The following is a 22,673-nucleotide window of genomic DNA, read 5'->3' as shown; positions in this document are numbered from 1 at the left end:
ATATGTATGTAGTTTTCTTGGATAATGAAAGTAGATACGAAGGATATTGAGTATGTGCTTGGACAATGAACTGACTTAGGGTGGGTACTGATTATGATTTGGAAAACGAATTGGTGTAATTTAGGTAATGAATGAACATTGGATAATGAATTTATTAAAGATGAATTACTGACATGCATCATGCTTGCTCTGTAGGGAAGTTTAATACTATTTTATTGCACTGCTGCACTTTATGCAATGAACTGCCACCAACTTCGTTCTTCTTATGTACAGTTTCAATCTGCTTCATAGCCGGCCCACTGAGTTGTGGGCCTGTATTTGTACCTCAACGCTTTTTATTAAAAGTATTTTGAAAAAGAAAGCATGGTTGTAGCAGTTGCATTAATGAGTTTTGGATGTCTTACTACTGTGAGCGAAGAATAAGTATGATGAAAGAAGTAGATCAAAAGGGATCAGATATTTAGCAGCTACATTATGTGTGACAAGCAGCCGGAAAAGTGTTTTAGTCGCCCTTAAATCGAGACCACAGAAATGCCACCTGACCGCTACCCTTGCACCCAACCAGAGGGGTTGCGACCAAGTAACTCATGTAGATACGCAGATCGCTGATGATTATCTATCTGACCACTGGTGCCTCTGGGCTTAAACGCCGAGATGGTAAAGAAATGCAGTACGTGGAGATAGGTCGAGTATGTGGTAGGTAAAAACGTTTTCGGACTACTGCATGCTGATGTGTTTTGAATGCTGCCCCCCCACCCCTTCTTTTTCCTCCCTTCTGCAGGTCACGTCAGAACGTCGGCTGAAGTGTGGGAGAGCGATGGTCGGACCACCGACGAAAAGGGAAAGAGGGAATATGTGTGTAGTCGTTATAACGATAAGTTTTTAAAAGACGTAGACTTAACATGACTGTTCCTCCTTAGGACATAGCGACTGAGAGGATGGACTGACATAGAAACTGGACAGGTACTGAATGACGAAAAATTGACTAGAAATGACGCGTTAAATAATGTAACTGGACGTTTGACTAGGTAGGGAAAGGACAAAGAAAAATATACGGGTAAGGGTTGCCACGGCACCACCCGTCTGGGAAGTTAGAAATGTTGCTGATGTTCAAAATGCACTGCCCCCTTTCTCACACTCTTATAGATGTAGCCAAGCTGTCCGACTGTTCTCCCGATCAAATACTTGCCGTTGCCTCAGCCTGGAGAACTTCCCACCAAAGGAAGGAACTGAAAAATGGTTTAAGATCCAACCATGGGTAAATAGCGTGACCAGGTTAATTTCTGATCGACTAACCGAGGTGTAAGTATTGGCAATTGAGAACGCTCGCAGGGATAACAAGCGAGAAGGAAAAGGAGGGAAGGGTAGAAAGAGCTAAGCACGTAGATAAATAGGATAGTAAAGATACGTAGGATATAATATGAATTTTGTTGGCCACCTGTCGTTTTCTGTTTGTCGTGGATGTCTTATATATGTGTAGTACATGTGTTGTCTTCCCTGTCCGAGTTTTGTGTGTATATAATGTACGGATTTATGTCTTCCCTCTGCCTGTGTTTACGTGTTACCTGACCTTTGCTGTTCCGTGTTGTGAGCGCACTAAATGACCTATTTTCGTACACGTCTCTCTCTCTCTCTCTCTCTCTATCTCTCTCTCTCTCTACATGTCATACGTGTACCGAATGGCTCGTTTAGGTTGCGGACGACTCTCACACTCTATGAGAGTCTCCCTATCTTCTCTCCCTCTTTTTGGTAAAATTGTGCCCCACCGGCACCAGTCTGATTTGATACATATTGAACGCGAAGGTGTTCAGCGAAATTGACCGAAAATAAAATGATTATATCTCGCCATATTACTGCCTCTCCTTTCTGCAAAATGAATGAACTTGAATTGGCTGAGAAGGAAAGGACAGGTAAGATGACTAAGGTCCCCCAATTTGGCCATTTATAGGGGAACTGTATGTCAATGGCACCTTATTTTTCTGCTCGTCAGAGACGAACGCCAACGTCTAGATTGACCCCCAACGCCCAGATTGCCCCACCCTCCCCCCTTTTTGCACCTAAGCGCGAGTGCCCGAAGCATCCCCGCCCCATTTTTATAGACCCCAGTTGCTGTCCTGAATATAAACATGATGACCATGAGTAACTGTTGACCCTCGAGAAAAACTTGTTTTGCCTGACTCTCGATGATGGCACCCCCGCCCTGGTTGAAAAAGGTTAGCCAGCCCTGAAGGGAAATGCTCTGTAATGTTGAATATGATGTAATGAACAGTTGATGGGAATCTTATTTATCCTCACTTGAGTTATAAATAGGACGATGAATAAACCTGCCATGAACTCAGTAGGAATGCTGACACATGCACTGCTTGGTAATGGACCTCTGACTGTGACCAATGAGCGTATCTCCCAAATGCATAGAATTGAGGGAGGAATTCACATGCGTAGATATCTTCTTCTGCCATTTCTCTAAAACCTTGTTTTGTACCTATTCAAAGATTCACGATCACCGAAGGAGACGGGTCAGATGTGACGTACAGCCTGACTGCAGATCTTGGGACACGTGTGACCTCGACCAAAGGTGGAGCTGCAGAGCAACAAGATACGGGACGAGACCGCAATTTCAACGTGGAAAATGAAAAATGACGGACCGCCTTGAAGCCCTCCGTCTGCTAACCCACGTGTGCCTGGAGTCTCCGTCCTCCTTCTTTGGGCCCGATTGATGGGCCTGCCTGCTTGTTATCCTTTGCTCCCTTGGTCCCTTTTGTGTGTCCCAGGAACTCTGACCCAACTCCGCTCGCTCTCTCTCCTATCGACCATTTGAACCACACTCACCCTCTTTTCCACGTGACTTTTTGCCAAAAGGAAGAACTGCCTTCATATGGGAATAGGGTGTTGCCACAGAAATATAGGTGCCGAGCATAAGGCGCCGCCAAACGGATTATTTAGGGAACAGGACTGTGGTCTAACAGCAGAGGACTGACCGCACCCTGCAACGCGTAAGGATAGAACTGAGCTGGACCTATAGCTCCACCGCCGGTGCTCAACAGCGCCAACGATAGTACACGGACTAGAGCCTACCAGTGATGGCTCAATAATAAAAAGACACTGTGACAAAGAAATCTTGTGTATTGAACTGAATTCCGCTCTCAACTACCTGGTCGAAACTGTTCATTGGTCACATTTTTAAGTTAGAAAGATTTATGCTATGTAGTGCGTTTTATTGTCAGGAACACAACGAAAATGCAATTTCCTATGTGCTGCATTCTGCCCATCACCTCGACTGTCTATGATTGTGCGCCAAATGCTAGTATCGACAAAATGCTAATTCATCAACGATGCCTGTCTACCTGTAAACCCATCAATTGCAAAAATGACTGCTGTTATGTAAAAAGGGGCGACTGTGAAAGTTGAAGAAATTGATGTACATAGACAGCATTCATTCCCCTTCTTCTCCCACTCCTCTCCCTGTGAGCACCATGAATACCGTAAACCATTGACCGTATCACTCTGCCAGTAAGAGCCCATACCCCTATGCATATGTACAGCCATTCTAGGCACCATGGCCTTTTACCCATTGAAATCCCCCGGCTTCCCTCCTGCGCGTATCTTAAACCCTCTCTCTCATGCATAGACCATGAAACCCCCACCCTCTGCGCGACCCTGCTGTGAAAGGCAACTCTCCTGCTTGACTCGCACAAAACCCCCCCCCCATTCCCTCTTGAAGAGGCATCCTTCGCCTTGGCTGACGTAGCCCTCCCCAGCTGCACCTGACTGCCCCCGCTCTCTCATGTACGGGTCATCAGATCTCTCTCTCTCTCTCTGTGACTCTGTCCCTGTGTCCACCCTGGCTACCCCTCCCTTCTCCTCACATGGGCAAGCCGTAAACCCTCTTCTTCTGCAAAACCCTGTCCTTGAGAGCCACGGCCGCGCCTGACCAACACCTCCTTCCCTTCCATGAATGCCCCTCTGTTGACAAGCCTTCCCTCCGCGCTCGATTGTCCACGCAGCATGAATACCACTCCTTTGATGACCCCTTCCCCCGAGTCCGGCTGACCACACATGTCCGAGGCCATCGCCTAAGCCAGGAGATACCATTTACTGCCCTTATTGTATGAAGTCACTCCTCTTCAAAGGATCCACTATTGATCCTGGCCACCCCACCCCCTGGGCTATGATCAGGCGCACACATCCTAAACTGTTGGCGGAACACTCAGCTGCGTGATTGCCCTCCCCTCTTATCAGCAGGTCAAGGGTCCCCATTGTGAACATATGTGGGGTAGGATTGACACGAGGATTATAGGGATGTCTTTCTTTTGCGTCATACTGTCCTGATTGTACTATCAAGTGTTTTGTAAGGTATAAAAGCAAGAGTCTCAGCTCACTTGTTAGAGCACCTCCTGAAAGACACTGTGTTTCGTGTCCGAAATGACTGGCTCTCCTCATGAGAATTAAACTCTGTTCTTGATTCCTGCTTCCAGCGCCCGTCTCTTTATTTGGTAATTATTCAACATGGGAACTAAGAGGCGGTTTGCGCCAGCAGCCTGGGCATCGATAGAATTATGGGCTCATCTTCTACATGCCTGCTACTGCTCAGATGTGAGCTGACCTTTGTGGCCTAGACAGATGTGAGCCACTCATCTCCTTTCAACCGCCCCCGAAAGAGAACAAATATAGAGTCCTGCCTGCCCCAATTCATAAAATCGGTGCATGCACTCAAGCAGAGACCGTCTTGCCACGTATCACCGCTGCTGTAGACATAGTTGGGTAGAAAGTGATGCGGGTCACAGCAGCTGCCCCGCTCCAAGGGTTACCGATCCTGCAACAAGTTTTCTGTTCTTCACAGCCTCGTAGTCTGAGCTTTGAAAATCATTCCCAAAAGTTGAGTACAAAGGAAATCAGTTTCCAAGGTTGCTGTAAGGAAACATTTTTATACAAGGCATACACTTGGTGAAAAAAAGCAATAAGAAATTACATCATGCAAAATTCTTAGGAATTTTGCATAACAAACACAAATTTGGGACCATCACCACTTTTGTTGATGTTAAAAACATTTTATCCAGGTCTAACCTTGATGCCACTCCTATTCCTCATCAATAGTGAATAATAGCATGATACTCTGTACACGTCTGCATATATGGTGTATGCTGTGCTGTTTGAAATGTACAGAAGTTATAAAACAAAGGTATTTAATCAAAATACAACATGAACTATTAGAAGTACATCACCCAAGTAGCCCATACAATAGCAAGCTCCAACTTAACAGTTTTGAGACAATGAAAAAATGCTTATAATTGGAATTTTTGTGCTAAGATTTCTGATTTAACCGAAGTGCAATTAACTGTAAAACAACATTTATGCTGTCAATCAAATCTTTCTACGGGTGCCCTCGGTTTGTCGCACCTCTATGTCGTTTTTGATTACAACAAGGTAAAAATAAAAATCATTGTTTTAAGTAAATCACAGACAAAGGGCTGTGAATATTTTTAACATTACGAATCTGGGAGGGCCCCTTGACTGAAAAATGCACTTAAGCAAAGCAGCCTTTTCTCCCTCCTCTCGGAAACGGGGGCAAATAGTGGTATCTTCTATTTGTCTTCTAGTTTGAGGCCTGGTGGGTTTGGGTGGTGGGGAAATGATAAACAGAACTTGTGAGTCCAAGAGAATTAATTAAAGCTTCAAGTGCAGGCAATATAGCAGTCAATGCTTAACTTTAGCAGGTGTTAACTAGAGCTCGGCCACAGAACTAATTTTAGAGCAGCAGATAAGTGGGGAAGCCAATGAATGTGTTCTCTGGTCAACTGCAACGAGACACAGTTATCACATTTTACTGAGGCTACCTGGACCCACCTCAGCAGCAGCTACACTGCCAGCACTGCCTTGACCATCCTTGCGCATGGGGAACACAGTGCTTCCGAGGATGCCCAGTGAGTGAGCTGTCTCCTTGTGCGGTTGGGTTGTGGGAGTGCTGTGGGCACATCGGGTGGTTGTGCTCAGAGGTACACCTCTGAGCACGGAGCTGCCAGCTACATGGACGGTGGAGGGGTTTTCAGTATGTGAAAGAGGCTTGGGTTGAGCAAGAGCTGGTTCCGCGCTGGGGCTGCGAACACCTTTCACAGAAGTGTTAGCTCTGGGTGCGTTTGAAATATAGGAATCTTTGTTGAATGCATTAGTAAGCTTCTTACCAGCACCTCGGTCCCACGTGGGAACACCCCAAAGCAAAGGACAAAATATCAGCTGCACTTGGTGCTCTCATGAAACTATACAGTCGGTGCGCGATACAATGGATAAATAAATTTATTTTATTGCACTGTGTAGCGCCAAATACGTCCGATAATGGCCTTCTTAGAGCTTAGCGCATAGAATTTTGATGGATTGTCAAAATGCAGCCCATCAATGTAAAGCAAGTAACGGACAGGCATCTGTAGAGTCTGTGGCGTCTTCGGTCTGGTTGTATAGTAGGGTCAGTGGCAGGTGCCTCACAAAGGGGCTGGGCTATTTAATGCACTTAGAACATAACAATCCTCACAAATTCAACTGTAACCCCATGCTGTTGCACTAAGGATTGTGGTGCTTTGTGATGTGTTGTAGTTTTCACTTGTGTTTGGCAATGTTTGAGGCGTGGTGGCAGAGAACTGTCACGGACAAGACCCAAGCAATCCATGAGCGTCAGAAGGTCGAGCCATCTGCAACTGGCAGTCAAGAGGGGCTTAGAGGGTCTGTGGTCCTCCAGAAGATGGTGTTTTGAAACCTGATGTGTCTGCCAGCTCCCTTTCCTGAGCGTGCACGGACGGGCAAGGGCTGTTCTCTAGGAATGTTTGCCTTTGGACAGGCGGTTGGGTGTTTGCTAAATTGCTAACGCTGGCAGACGTGGTACCGCAGTAAGGTCTCCTGTTTGCTAAGAGCACGAGAGCTGGCCTTGGCATGAGTGCAACCAGCACACGGACACGGGTAGTGATGTGGAAGGATGCCGTGAAAGATCAAGAAAAACCTCTACCCAGGGCACAGTATGCACCAGGTGCTCTCTATACCAAGGTGAAAGAATGTTGATGGGCTATAAACATTTGTGGTGCGCTGGTGGAGGGGAGCCCTTTTTTCGTTGTTCTGAATTTTGTTGGAAACGGGTTTAAACTGACCAGGCATAAATACGTCCACAGTTGAGAAAAACAACCATCCCCAAGTTGTGCACCTGAAACAGACCCTTGACGCAGCGTCAGTTCCTCTCTGGGGCGCATGTGCACATCACCTGTCTGGGCACAGAAGCCTGCTCACTTGAAGGCAGGGTGAAGTGATGTGCGTGCCGCACTTGCAGAACAAGCAGCAGCTGAAATCGTCTGAGAGGAAACGCATGTGCACATCACCAGGCTATCTGGGCGCATGCACAGCTCCTGTCCCCAGTAGTGGTCGGTGGTGGGAGCTGCCGGGCGGTGACGTGGGGCAAGGTGGGGGGTAGTAAAGTACAGAATATGGCCAAATACAGGTAAGTAAACATATAAATAAATAAATAAAATGAATTTTGTAGTGCGCAGTGCATCGCATTTGGCGCTGCAATGCGCGACACAAATTTCATTTTATTTATTTATATGTTTACCTACCTGTATGTGGCCATATTCCATAGTTTACTAAACCTCGACCCTGCCACTCCCCTCCCCCGCCCCACATCACCGCCCGGTAGCACTCCCACCACCAACCGCTGATGCCTGTCCCCCTTCCGAACACAAAACCGACGACAATAGTTCTGATCTCGCCAAGGCAAGCAGCGCATGCGCTGCACCGCTAAGCGAGATCTAAAAAATAAGCCCCCTCGCTGCTTGCACGTTGCTGCTGGGAATCGAAAGCAAACAACGTACAGGAGATGATGAACATGTCCCGGAGTATTTACACTTGGACACGTTCAACATATTTCTGTGGGGCCCAACTTCCTAGCAGGGGGGAGGGCTTCCACCCTGTCAAAATAGTAGGTGGACATTGTGTACCAGCATGTATCCCCCAACTCGTTCCCTGGTTATAGTTGACACAAACTGAATGTCTTGCCCAAGCCTCCCGCTAGCCTTGCTTATGGAATCAGTCAGTTAACGAGAGGGGTGTACAGAGCAGGGGTGTTACTGGTATAACAACCAGTCGCAGTTTTTAAACAGACTAGTGTGAAAAATATAAATTGCTAAATAAATCAGATTCTGGTGTTCTTTGTTCTTGGAGGCAAAGAAATGTTAATTAGTCAAGGAGGGAGAGGGTGGAGATTGACTTTCAAGTAAGTGCAGACAAGTGAATCAAAGCGCTAATAAGCAAAGTTTAGCTTTGTTTTAGCAAAGGGAAATGCTAAAAAGCAACGTTTCTGCTCATCCTACCTTAGCACTGCTGCTGGATAGCCACTGCTTCAGTGTTTCTCCTCCTGTACCGACTCCCGGATGTCCATGGGGGTGCACTGCACAGGCTCCCAGACTCCCCTAGGCCAATCTCCAGGTGCTGCTCTCATGCTGGTAATAATAATATTACCCAGGATGAGAGAAGCAAAGGGATTGGTCTGAGCAGGCCGGTTTTCCACTCAAACAGGGACTAAAAACCTGTGCCTGTTCTCCACCCAGCTGTGCAACACAGCTCTTGTTGGAGAGATCTAAGTGTGCATGTCAGTTTGGCAGCCCCAAGACAGTCGGACAAACTGACGTGCACCTGCAATGCCCACCACTCCCCCCCACCTGCTGCATCTGGCCCCACATTAAGACTGGCTCAGATGCTCTGTCGGCTTGGCTGACAGCCTTGAGGATGAAACATGAAATGATGATAACAGTTTTATTATAAATTTATTTTTCAGGCATGAATTTGAAGTGGGGCGACGCTCCTCCATCATAACAGAAGAATGACCAGTGCCCTGTATAGTTCACCCACCCTGAAGGTTCTCTTGGTTTGGAATTAAGGCATAAAAAGTGGCTGGGCAAGATATATAGGGGACGGAGAGACGAGAGAGGATTTGCAAGATATAAGAGTGGACTGGTCAGGTTTACGATGCCGTTAGAGAAATGGCAGAGAGAATGTTTGTGAGGTAGAATAGGGGACAGAGAGTTGAAAGTGCTGGCAAGACATACAGGAGCTTAAGTTATTTAGCATTGGGAAAATGTCTCTTTCTCTACAAGACATAAAGACACCAACATAAAATAGTAAAACCACCCTAATAGTATCTAGGACAAACATAATATATCATTATAGTCTACTACCAATGGCTATCAAAATTATTAAAGGTTTTCTACTCGAGTTATAGGCTTGAGTTTCAGCCAAGGGCATTTAATGATAGAGAGAACCTATAATAACTTATACAACCCATGGCAGAAGGGTTATGATATATTAGAACATTTCATTCAGAGAGGAGAATGTTCCAACGTGAAGAGAGTTCTATTTCAAATTTCATGTTCGGACTGTAGTTCAGAAATATGCTTTGTGAAAGGTGCTGGCACTCACCGCAGGAAGCAATGCTGCTCGCTCCAGGCAGGAGTATCCACATAAAAGGCACAATGAAGTGTGAGAACTCTGCACCTGGCTGTCATCAACCTTTTTGAAGAAGTAATCAGGGACAGACAAGAGGAAAGGCACTGCCCAGAATCTTCCTCACCTTGAACAAGAAGAAACTGCAATTCCACCCCATCCCCTACCATCTACCAAATGGCAGTGCTCTGGAAGAACACATTTGTACCTTTTTGCCATCAGATCGTTTATTGGCGGCTGTTTCACTTACTTCAGTTTTAAGGCCCAAGATACCTCAACAGCCGCCTCAACTTCTACACTCCCACCCGCCAGCTCCGATCGACCGGCCACGCCCTCACCGCCGTCCCCCGCATCCGAAGAGCCACAACAGGAGGAAGGTCCTTCTCCTACCTGGCCGCCAAGACTTGGAACTCCCTCCCGACCCACCTCCGTCTGACCCAAGACCACCTCGCCTTCAGGAAGCAGCTCAAGACCTGGCTGTTCGAGCAGTAGCGGACCCCCCCTCCCCAGCGCCTTGAGACCCTCCGGGTGAGTAGTGCGCTATATAAATGCTTTGATTGATTGATTGATAGGGTATTAGGGTGGAGACCTCATACTTTGCATCATAAACAAGCCTTGTGCCAATGCAGACACAACTTTTTAAACCTCATTAGAGAGCTTTGATGTGTCTCCTTACAAAACATTTGATTGTCTTCCTACTGCTTCAGCTTTTACAAATGCCACCTGAACAAGCACATTCCAGCCAAAGGAGTTAGCAACTTGGACTCTCAAGTATGAGCACACATTGACTTCCTAGAGGTTAGTATTTTCCAACTTGAAGTTTGTCCTGGGGCTGTGTGGTTGGTGCTCAGGAAAAAACATGAATTTTGATTTGAAGATATTTATCTCTCAGTCCTTTCTTTTGCGGTAGACCTTCATCATCAAATGGGATTGTGGTGCAGTGGAGCTAAGAGCAAAAAACATAGAATCATCGGATGAGAGTAGAAGAGGCGCAGGGGTATCTTGAATAGATGGGGCATCTATTCAAGATACCATTGCTTGCTACTGAAGATCACTGATGTATAGCAGAAGAGGATGGGGCTAATAGGCATCCTTGTTTAGCACCTCTGGTTGTCTGAATTATTTTCCCTTTAAACCTAACAGCACCTGGCTAGATGTTCAGAGTACCTAGCCATGATGGTCTTTAGTAGATTCTTTTGCGTCTGCAAGTCTTTGACTTTTTGCCAAAGTTTTCCTTCATTTATTATATCATTTGCAGTCAGAAACTCAACATAAATTTAAAACAATTTCCTGGTTTTGCTGTGGCATATTTGTCGATGATGTGCTTCAGCAGAAAGATTTCATTGATTGTGGGCAGGCCTTGTTTAAAACACCCTTGGATGAGTGGCATGGTAATGTCCTCCTCAATCCATATCTTTAATTCGTTCAAGACTATTAAAGAGTAAACCTGGCAATCAGTGGCAGCTCCTCGCTAAGGCGGAGGAGCAGGGCCCCACTGCTCTCCGAGCAGTGAAAAAAAATAAATGATAATAACGTACCCTTATTATCATTTTCTTTTTCCATCTGCAGTGACCCAGAGCACTGCAGGGAGAGGATACAAGATCCAGAGGAAGGACCGCCCCAACCACCTGGGAGGTGGCCTTGCCATCGCCCACAATAGCACCCTCCACCTCACCACCTCCAGCGAAACCTTCCCCTCCACCGAACACTTGCACTTCCAGATCCATATCACCCCCAATGCCACACTCCGAGGAACCCTCGTCTACAGACTCCCCCGGCCCACGGACACCCTTTGCCACCACCATCACCAACTTCATCGCACCCCAGGCCATCGCGTCAACAAAATACATATTCATTGGAGGAATGAACTTCCACCTCAACAATCCCAACAACCTCAACTCCACCACCCTTCATGACAACCTCACCACAATCGGACTCACAACAACTCATCACCACACAGACCCATCCAGCAGGACTTACCCTCGACCCCATCTTCGCCACAGGAAACTACACCCACTTCAGCCACACAACACAACCACCATGGACCGACCACCACTGTGTATATTTCACTGTCGACAATCCCAAGTCACCCAAACCAACCACGCGCCCACCATGAAGGAACTGGAGCAAAGTCACAAACGAGCAGCTTAACTCCACCCTCACCCGAGACAGCCATACCCGGACACCCGACGCAAACAGCACAGGCAGAGAACTCCACACTTGGATCTCCAACTGAGCAGATGAGCTCGCCCCACTACGCAACCCCGACAAACAGCGCCCCAGGAAAGCCGCCTGGTTCACCACCACCCTCAAAGAAACCAGGCCCACCTGCAAACGACTGGAGAAGAACTGGAAAAACACCAAGACAACCAAAAACTACTCCACCTACAAGCACACCATGACGGACTACCACAACCAAATTTGAACCACCAAGAGGAACTTCATCTACAACAAAATCCTCACCAACTCCACCAACGACAAGGAACTCTTCAGCGTCATTCAGGAATTCACCAACCCACACAGCCAAGTCACAGACATCACCCCGACTCAAGACCTGTGCGTCAAGCTGGGAAACCACTTCCACCTCAAGATCAAAACCCTCTACAACAACTTAGTCGACCACCCTCCAGACGCCACAGACGCCCCCCTGACCCCCAAAGACACCAGCCAACCCACCATCTCCAGCTGGACACAAATGACGACTGAGGACACTGCCTCAACCAATAAAGGCATCCACTCGGTGGCCCCCACTGACCCCTTCCCTCCTCACATCTACCACAGAGCTGCGGCCGCCATTGCACCAGAACTGCAACACACCATCAGGGGCGTAACACAGGCCCCCGCAGCCCCTGCGGAGCGGAGGGGGCCCCGCGCTCCAGGGGCCCCCTCAGCGGAGCCTTCATTAACGCCCGGCCGCCCCACCCATTAATTAAATGGTGCGTGCAGCCGCGCACGCCACGGCCAGGCAGCATCTTCATTAAATAATTGGTTGGCGCAGGGGAGTAACACAGGCCCCCTTCCCTTCTCCGGTGTGGGACCCCTCACTCAGCTGAGCCTTCATGAACGCCCGGTCGACCTCCCCATAAATTAAATGATGCCGTGCGCACGCCCGCCTGCCTCTTAATTCATTATATGGCTGGCGCGCAAGCCCGGCACGGCACGGCCTCTGAGGCTGTTCATAATTAAATGGTGCATGCGCGGTAGCGCTTGCACGGTTATTTCCGGCCGTGTTTGCGCCATCTTGACCTGTGACCACAACGTTGATTTTTGCAAAGTACCAAGGCACAAAGTTGTCGCTGTACTAAATTCCCCCGAAAGGCCCAGGAGTTCAACACTCGAGAGAGTGAGAGGCAGAGTGAAAACCTGCAGAGATCTCAGATGTTTGAACCGCGTGTAATGTGTTGTCAGAGAATGGGATAAATAGAGGCTTCAGCAGCTCACGGGCCGCTTCGTCTTCAAGACACTATATAGACGCTGAGGCTGGAACCCTGCCAATGTCCGGAGTGAGTCCGTGCATCCGGGCAGTGCAGGGATGAGCTGGCAACACATGAATGAGTTACTTCAGAAATGACACTGGAAAGGCCCCTTTCAGTGCCAGCGCCAGTGTGGTATTTCCCGGGCCCGGCTTTAGGTCCTGCCAAGAATACCTTACCTGTGGATCAGGCCCGGTTCTAGAGGGTGGGCCGGGTGGGCCTGGCCCACCCAAACATGAACCTTGCCCTAGCAGTGACGTCAGGCTGACCCCTTCAGCTGTTTGTCAGATCCGGCTGTGGCACAGAGTTTGAACAGAGCAGGTAAGAGAATGTGTGGCTATTGCTTAATTTTTTAGAAATCTGCAAAGGCCCAGCTAGATATATACTTTGTGTATGCTTCGAGGATGTGTGTATATTAGTTAATATTCTAAAGGTCTGTGAGGGCCCAGCAAGACACATACTGCGTGTATGCTGCGTATATTTAATTTATATTGTTGTATCGTTATCATGACAGATGCAAGACACAACTACTAAAAAGCAATATTTTGTCATCTGTTCCTAATTTTTAAATGCAGATAAACTGTATTTTATGTGAATGTGGGTAGCTCAATGGGTTACCTGCAATACAGAAGTTACAATCCTAAAATAAGACAGTGATCTATAAACTGTTATCAAAGAGCTGCATACAAACCTGAATGGTAAACTTAGAACTTTTTTTTGCGTGTTTCAATATAGTTAGAATTTCCCTACTCTTTCATTACTCTAATGTCGCTATAAAGGGTTTGTTTTGGCAGATATACAATTTAATCAGTAGGCTACACTATGAGTAGCGCTATAGCGCTATACAACAAATGAAATCGAATATGAGAGAGGGGCTACGGAGAGATGACACTGTTGAAGGGTGGCAATGAGAGAATCCCCGGAGGAGGTCATGGGGGACTGGGTTATGGAGCGATGAGGGGCGCTGTTGGAAGGTGGCATTGAGGGAATCCAAGGAGGAGGTCATGGGGGGAGGGTGGGCGATACAGAGAGATGAGGGGCACTGGTGGAGGGTGGTAGTGAGGGAGTCTGAGGAGGAGGTCAGGAGGGGGTGGGGCTACGAAGAGATGGGGTGCACTGTTGGAGGGTTGTAGTAAAGGTATCTACAGAGAAAGAGGTCAGGGGTGGGACACCAATAAATAACTCTCCACATGTTCTGTATACACACAGAAGCAATCCTTGTATCATAGTGATTGTTGGCAAGTAGATATGATGTAACCTATAGCTTGTAGACTACCTCCAGAAGCGACAAATTGGGACGGTAGTGGCCCACCCGAATGTACCTTTGGCCCACCCAAATAAAAATTCCTGGAGCCAGGCCTGCTGTGGATCATAAGATGCCCACTGGCAGCCCTCTGCCCTCACGAGGACTCCAGGTGAGTCAGACCTGAAGCCGCTCTCTGCTCCTCTGCATCTGGGTGCTCCCATGGCACGTGACAAAACCTGGGAGAAGTTACAAGGGTCATGGAGCGGGCGACTATCAGTCATGTGTGAATACATTTATACAACTCCTGACATCGGTTCTAAGCACCCCTGAAGAATAATCGACGAAGAAGGCGCGGGGAGAAGTATAGAGGCATGCCCAAGATCACACAGCGCGTCACCAGAGGCCAGAATTAACAAGCACTTACAATGCAATAGGTCTGGCATTTACACGAGTTTAAGCTATTGGCATTGTAAATGACAATGCCTTTTATTTATATATAAAAACAAAAATGAAAGGCATTGCCATTTGCAATGTTAATAGCTCAAACTCGCGTAAATGCAAGACCTATTGCATTGCAAATGCTTGTTTTAGCAAGTCAATGCCCTTAAATCGAATTTGTTAATGACAAAAGTTTGCAACAACCTCGAATATTTTATGGGTTTGGGAATCGTACGTGTAACAGCGTAAAATACTTTAATGCATGAAAATGCCTGTGTGTATAACTCACACACTGGTATGCCACCCGATAACTATTACGCCATTGCTGTAACTCAGCACAACTTTGCTTCTAGCAATATGTTTTCCAGCCTATATTTGACTGGCAAAGAAAAGTAACTTGTACGGTACATTTTAGTTAATTTTATAAACTATGGGTCCAGTTAGCAATTTCACTATGGCTGTCATTCTGAAAATGTTATACTATTTCAAACCCTTGATTCCCTTTGTGCCAGCATTCCTGCTCCGTCCTACATCCCATCTGCCAAACAATCTACTCCTGTGTTTTTGGGCCTCTTCTCTCAGCCCTGCATACAAGATGCTCATGAATAATACTGTTAGGCAATATCATGAGAGAGGGGTGTAGGTGGTGGGCTAACATGGAGCAAGGAAATAGAGAAAGAGAAATTAGGGGGAACACCATGATAAAGGGACAAATGGAAAAAGTTAATATGAGCGAAAGAAAAATTAAGGATGTGAAATAGCAGATGCTTATATAAATAAAGACAAAGAAAGACTGGAAGGAAAGAAACATGAAAGGAAATAAGGTAGAAAAGGCAGGATGGAAGGGTGAAGGGAATGATGAAAGAATTAATTAATAGAGTAGTGGAAGAATGAATTGATAGAGGGAATGTTGAAATGAAGAGTGAAAGATCAATTGTTTCAAGGGTGAAGAATAGACAGATTGGGAAGAGTGTAGGATGAATAGTTTAAATAATGTGTAGATTGATCCATGGATATAATGATTGATGGATGCATGAAAGAAAGGCTATAAATATTTATATATGAAAGGACTACAGTCTTCTGATCGCATCCACCTGTCAGGGATGGTGCACAGCAGTGGGAGCATATCCCGCCATAAAAATGCAAACAGCCCTACGTAATATTCACACACAGAGCAAAGCTTGCATTCTGAGATATAGTTGCCGTAGTAGTATATTCAAAAGTTTATTAAAAAGACTGACGTGTTTCTACCGGAACGGTCTTTGTGGTGTTATTTCTGATATTTATAAGTGTTGATCGTCTTCATTGCTTAATTTTATGCGCAAGAAAGAGTCACTCATAGTTGTTGAAATGTCACTCATAATTACACTGAAATTATGAAAATGTCACACATGGCAATCTGAAACCTTGGTAGGCATGCCCCCAGCAGCCCCCGTTTTCCAGCCTCCAGGGGCCCCACCAATGCTGTAGCGCACACAGGCAGCACTACACTCTCTCGCCGGTGTTAGTTGCACCATTGAGTTGCCTCATAACAGTCCTACTTCATAAATTGTACATTTACTGTTGTAGTATGAGAATGCATTTCATGAAAAGGAATATAAAGTAGGGTTGCCAAAAGAAAAATGCCAGCCATATGTTTGAAGAGCCTGGAAAGACCTCGTCTTGGCACTAAATAGGGTTATAAATAAAAAAGTATGTATTCATTTGTAATGTGACTTTTCTGTCTTTGTTCCCTTTTATTATCAGTCATGGATCTCATCATTCAGGCAGCCACAAAGACAATTAAAGTGCATTCTATTTATATTTGCTGTTAGAAGTATGCACAGATAAGTGCTGAAAATGCGGCGTTAGGTGACTACTGCTTGTTTTTGTTGGAGGGGCAAAGTGGTAGGTGGTGGGCCGGGCCGCTCATTGTGCTTTGCAGGGGGGCCCCCCTCAAGTTTCGTTACGCCACTGCACACCATCAACACCACCTTCAAAACAAGCACATTCCCAGATGACTGGAAACGCGCAGAAGTCAGGCCCCTGCTCAAAAAGCCCACAGCGTACCCCTTCGACCTCAAGAACTACCGGCCCACCTTGCTCCTCTCCTTCGCAGCCAAAGTTGCAGAGAAAACGGTCAACAGGGAACCGACACGATTCATCGAAGAGAACGCCATCCTCGACCCATCCCAATCCGGATTCAGAACCAACCACAGCACCGAGACCGCTCTTCTCGCCGCAACTGATGACATCCACACCCTCCTGGACCAAGGCCACTCTGAAGCCCTCATCCTACTCGACTTGTAAGTGGCCTTTGACACCCTCTCTCACCGCACACTAGTCGCTAGGCTGCATGACTCTGGCATACAAGGAACAGCCCTGGACTGGATCCAATTGTTCCTCACTGAAGAATCCAGAGAATCAGACTACCACCCTCCCTATCCAATCCTACAAAAATCACCTGCGGAGTCCCACAGGGTTCATCCATGAACCCGACCCTCTTCAACATCTACATGGCTCCCCTCGCAACCATCGTCTGTAAATACGGCCTCAACATTGCATCCTACCCCAATGACACCCAGCTCATACTCTCCCTCACCAGAGACCCCCACCGCCAAACTCAACTTCTAGAAAGGAATGTAGGACGTCGCAGACTGGATGACCAACAGCTGCCTGAAGCTCAACGCCGAGAAGACAGAAGTCCTCCTTGGAACCCCCCTGTCAGCATGGGACAACACCTGATGGCCGACTGCCCTCGGAAGCCCACCTACCCCGTCAGACCACACCAAGAACCTTGGCATCATACTCGACTCCTCACTCACCATGAACAGACAGGTCAACGCCGTCACATCCAGCTGTTTCAACACCCTCCGCATACTTCACAAGACCTTCAAATGGATCCCCCCAGAATCAAGGAAGACAGTCACCCACGCACTCATCACCAGCAGACTGCACTACGGAAACGCACTGTACGCCGGCATTAACAAGTCCCTACTCTACAATCTCCAGACCATACAGAACACCGCAGCCAGACTCATCCTCGGCATCCCCCGACAAGAACACATTATACAACACCTATGAAGGCTCCACTGGCTCCCCGTGGAGAAAAGAGTCACCTTCAAAATCCTCACCCACGCCTACAAAGGCATACACAACAACGGACCTAAATACCTCAACGACAGAATCAACTTCCAAGTATCCAAAAGAAACCTCCAATCCTCCAACCTCACACTGGCCAAACCCCCGCGCATCCACAGAGCCAGAGCAGGCGGAAGATCCTTCTGTCACATTGCAGCCAAGACCTGGAACTAGCTACTGGCAGACATCAGATGCGCCCCCTCCCTTAACACCTTCAGGAAGACTCCCAAGACCTGGCTCGTTGCCTAAAACAGACCAGCGGACCCTCACCCCTACACACACCCCACACCCCCCCAGCGCCTTAAGACCCTCACAGGTGAGTAGCGTGCTTACAATTCCCTGATTGATTGATTGATTGATTGACTCCAAGTGTGCATGACCTTTTGGCCGGCCCTCTCAGGCCCACCCAAACCAGTGATGCGCACTTGCCATGTTCTCCATCTAGACTGCATTACAGCCTGGGTGGAGAACATGCCACGGGCTACCAAGCTTGGTCTGAGCGCCGTTTTACGGCGCTCAGACCAATCACAATACAGCATTGTGATTGGTCAGGGGAGATTGGGAGCTGGGTGCTTCCTGCTGTTGGCCTCCAGGTAGGAAGAAGGCAAGAAGATGCAGAGGATTGGATGAGAGTCGGCGGCAACACAGGCTGTAGTCAGGTAAGTTATCTTATTTTTTTAAGATTTGGGAAAATGAATATTGTTTGTAGATTCAACAAAGCATATCTCAGACACACATTAAAATGTACATAATTAACAGAGCTGCTGCTACATTCAGGTCTTTATAGGCAATTAACTTCCAGCAAAACCACAAATAGCAGTAGAAGGGCATCATATGTCTTCAAAAATGATATTGTTGATGCTGGAAAGTTTGTACCCAAATGGGAAAATATACTTTGCCTGATGCTTTAAGATTCATTTTACGCAAGCTGATAAGAATATTAAGATACTGCATAAAAAAGTTCAGCGGCAGCAGAGAGGCAGGAGGCCGAAAACCTTTTTAAAGTTATGGAACTTTGAGATAGATTGCAATACAGTTTTAATTTTACAGTGTGGGGACATTTACGCTATATAATAAGTGAGACCACATGTTTGTTTTAGAAAGCAAGATACAGCATGGTTGCAGGCTGCCTCACCCACACTGGTCTCACCCCCCAGCCATATGTGTGTAGTACATAAAACAGCAGTGCTTGATTTGCAAAAGAATAAGTGCCAGGACCCTAGTAAGTAGGACACTACATCTTGCATCATCCATTGCCTTGCCAGCTCTGCCAGTGACAGTACCAACACAACTACCTACCATCACACTCTTACTAGCGTGACCATTAATATTATTTTCAGTCCTACAAAGCTATAAGAATGGCTTAGGCGGCAAATACCAGTCATTGTTAATGTATATTGAATTAATGACCAGCTGGTGTTGTGCTTAGACCTGAATTACACAGACAGGGCCACCATGTGGCAGACCGTCATGAGCAGCGGTGCTGACAATGAAGTGCTGGTGCTGAGCACCAGAAACCCTAGCCACAAATTAAGCACTGGGTAACAGGGCGCAAGGGATACCCAAGCTATGGGTGATTAGGCTGGTGTTACCCGAGACTTGTCAGACTACCTGCTTTTCCATTCTTTGGCTCTTCGAATGGACATGTTCTTTCCTGATGTACATATTGCGCACTCTTGGAATCCAGTAGTACGCCAGGAGTACTACAAGAATAAGTCACAGATCTGCTTGTCAAAAGCATCTCACCAAAGCTTACTTTTCGTATTTTTTCCTGTGATGTGGGCAACCACAAACTGTGTTACATGTTAATGTACTTGTCCCACATACCATATTAATAAGTATGTTATGTACTGGCAAATGCATTAAAACCTGGCCTATGTTACGGGGTCTTTAATGCTCTAACAGGAGTACTGTTGCTGCTGGTACCACAGTGGGGCTCCCTCCTCCTGTGTGTGGGGTGGTGGAGAGAGTAGGAATCAGAGGGACATACCATTAAAGCCAGCAGGAGCACAGATGTTGAGTGCAGGGCAATACGAGATCAATATTCAAATGTAATAAGCTACTTCAAGCAAGTAGCATGTTTTTACAGGTGTAGTCTGACGTCAGATTGTGCTAGCAAAAAGGAGATAACATAGGATACTCTATGAACATAAAGGGTTTAAATGTATGATATATGGGGTAATTGAGAAAGAAGAAGAATAGGATATGCCAGAAGAGCAAGTGACTAGAGAGGGTGGACAGGTACAGAGGAAGAGAAATGAAAGAAAGGGTTTGGAGGGTAGAAGAGAGAATAGACATATAAGAGGCATGTGAGGGAGTAGAGAAACGAGAGTGCGTTGGAGAGATACAAGACAGAGACCTAAGAGGGACGAAAAGGTTGTCTATATATAGTAGAGGCGAATAGATGAGTTAAAGGGTATGAGGGATATGAGGGAAATAAGACAAAGGGCGGCAAAGACACAAAGAGGGGTAGAGAGACAGAGGGAGGATTGGGGCATACAAGAGGGAATGAAGAGTTAAGACAAGAGAGATACGAGAGGGAAGGGGAAAGTCTGAGGGGGATGAAATAGCGTAAGGGAAGAGCGTGGGCGAGGAGGGGGGAGGATGACGGTAGAAGATGAGCTGACAAGTAACTGGCCAGACGCAGAGTCACCACAGGAAGCCACTTAGCAGAACTGCCAGAAATAGGCCATCTATTCAGATGCTCACCATTGTGCGCGAGCGAGCCAGAGGGAAGGCTGATTTCAGCTGTCTGCTGTAAACAAATGAATGTTCATCTTAACCGGCTCGCCACCCCCTGCCCGGACATTCCCACACAGAATCTTCATCACTTCTCTGTTATTGAAAAGACAACCCTCCCCTTCCTATTCCCACAACACCCCCCAGTCCCAATTCCCTCAGAAAACATACTGTACCTCCATCAGATCTATTAACCAGAGCAGCCGCTCCTGTGGGAGAAATAGAAAGACAAGCAAACAACAACACATCAGGGACAAGCTGCAAGACAGTGGAGAAATAACAGAAAACTATCATACCAGCCAATGGGTGATATCCTGCAAACATCTGCTCTAAAGAAACCCACAGGGCTATGGAATGTGCAATCTCAAGCAGAATAGCCCAGGCAAGCACGCAGTCCGCATCTGCCTACGCGTAGGCACAATCCACACTCATGCTGAGCAGCACACAGTCCATCTCTTCTAGCTAGCCCCAGCACTGACTGTCTATCCAGTCTCAGCACATAGTCTGCCTAGAGTGAATTCACAAAGCCCAACTGTCATCCAACCCAGATGTGCATTCTAGAGACAGGCAGAGGCACAGAATGCTTAAAGTAAGAAAATGCCAACTTTCTAAAAGTACTATCCAAAATAGGTTCTATTTGTTTATTTGCACGACAAACTAATCTGAAAATAGGACCAACGTTCCAATTTACTTGGCCCTTGTATTTATTTACTATGATTCTTTCATTCATTAACATAAAATCCTGGTTCATTTTTTGCTATAAAAGGGTCCACTTTTATCACTTTGGATATGTACACAAACAATTTAAATACATAAAACAAAACCAAGATGTGAAAAAACTTATTACAAAACAGAAACAAAAACCAGAGAAACCAAGTTCACAAATGTAAAAAATGTATCTGTACAATTTTGCATGTACTTTTTTACAGATATATATTCATGACATCAACCAGAGGAGATCAAAAGTGTAGGGGTCCGCTGCACTCACTAGGTCATGAAGGTAGCCAAGAATGTAAGATCCAAATGGCCAAGGTGGGGGTGCTCAGGAGGTTCACCTCCCGTCCAAGAGGTGCTGTGCTTAGATATTTGAGAAACCTTACACGCGTAAGGTGGGACACACCAAAATTAGACTTGAAAAAAGTGTTAATAAGTCTTTACGACATAAGGTAATGAAGGCTTATTTTGCCATCTTTTTATTCCAAATATTCATTTATCCAAACAGAAGAGTTGTGCTATTCCAATATGATTCTTGGTTGCACAAGTATAATATCAACTGTAGACATCATCCTTCTATACAGTGCATATTGACCCCGATGCATTTCGAGCCTAGCTTGGCTCTTCTTCAGGGGGTTAGATGTCTAGGAAAAAAACATACATGGAAAACTATATGTAACTTCAGGGCCCGAGGCTATAGTCACTTCATCATCAGAACAGTGTGTTAAACAAGCATTGGAAATGCAATAGGTCTCGCAGCATTAGAGTTAGTGCTTTTAGAATTGTTTATGGGTTTTTTTGTAAATCTTTAGCATTTTTGTTTCCTGTAGCCAATGCTAAAGAATTAAAAAAAAAAGCCATAAACATTTCTAAAAGCTCTAACTCAAATGCTCCGAGACCTATTGCACTGTGTGAGGGTGAGGGGTTGAGGGTGAGTGAGGGTGAGGGTGGGTGAGGGTGAGTGAGGGGTTGAGGGTGAGTGAGGGTGAGAGTGAGTGAGGGTGAGGGTGAGTGAGGGTGAGGGTGAGTGAGGGTGAGGGTGAGTGAGGGTGAGGGTGAGTGAGGGTGAGGGTGAGGGTGGGTGAGGGTGAGGGTGAGTGAGGGTGAGGGTGAGTGAGGGTGAGTGAGGGTGAGGGTGAGTGAGGATGAGGGGTTGATGTTGAGGGGTTGAGGGTGAGTGAGGGTGAGTGAGGGGTTGAGGGTGAGTGAGGGTGAGGGTGAGTTAGGGTGAGGGGTTGAGGGTGAGTGAGGGTGAGGGTGAGGGGTTGAGGGTGAGTGAGGATGAGTGAGAGTGAGGGTGAGTGAGGGGTTGAGGGTGAGTGAGTGTGAGTGAGGTGTTGAGGGTGAGGGGTTGAGGGTGAGGGGTTGAGGGTGAGGCGTTGAGGGTGAGTGAGGATGAGGGGTGTGAGGGTGAGGGTGTGTGTGAGGGTGAGGGGCTGTGGGGGGTGAGGGTGAGTGAGGGTGAGTGAGGG

The 22,673-nt window shown here is 46.7% G+C and overlaps 1 protein-coding gene across 1 annotated transcript in view; it reads right to left on the bottom strand.

The window, feature by feature from the left end:
• The window catches only part of WHRN (whirlin), a 963,606-nt gene that overhangs the window by 146,700 nt on the left and 794,233 nt on the right, over positions 1-22,673 (bottom strand). The window contains exon 8 of the mRNA XM_086919999.1: positions 20,664-20,696. Coding sequence (XP_086776125.1) covers positions 20,664-20,696 — 33 coding nt within the window. The remainder of the gene's footprint in view (positions 1-20,663; positions 20,697-22,673) is intronic.

The sequence above is a fragment of the Lissotriton vulgaris genome, chromosome 5 (genome assembly GCF_964263255.1).
Source record: "Lissotriton vulgaris chromosome 5, aLisVul1.2, whole genome shotgun sequence".
NCBI classification, from domain to species: Eukaryota; Metazoa; Chordata; class Amphibia; order Caudata; family Salamandridae; genus Lissotriton; species Lissotriton vulgaris.
This window is presented reverse-complemented; position numbering and strand designations above follow the sequence as displayed.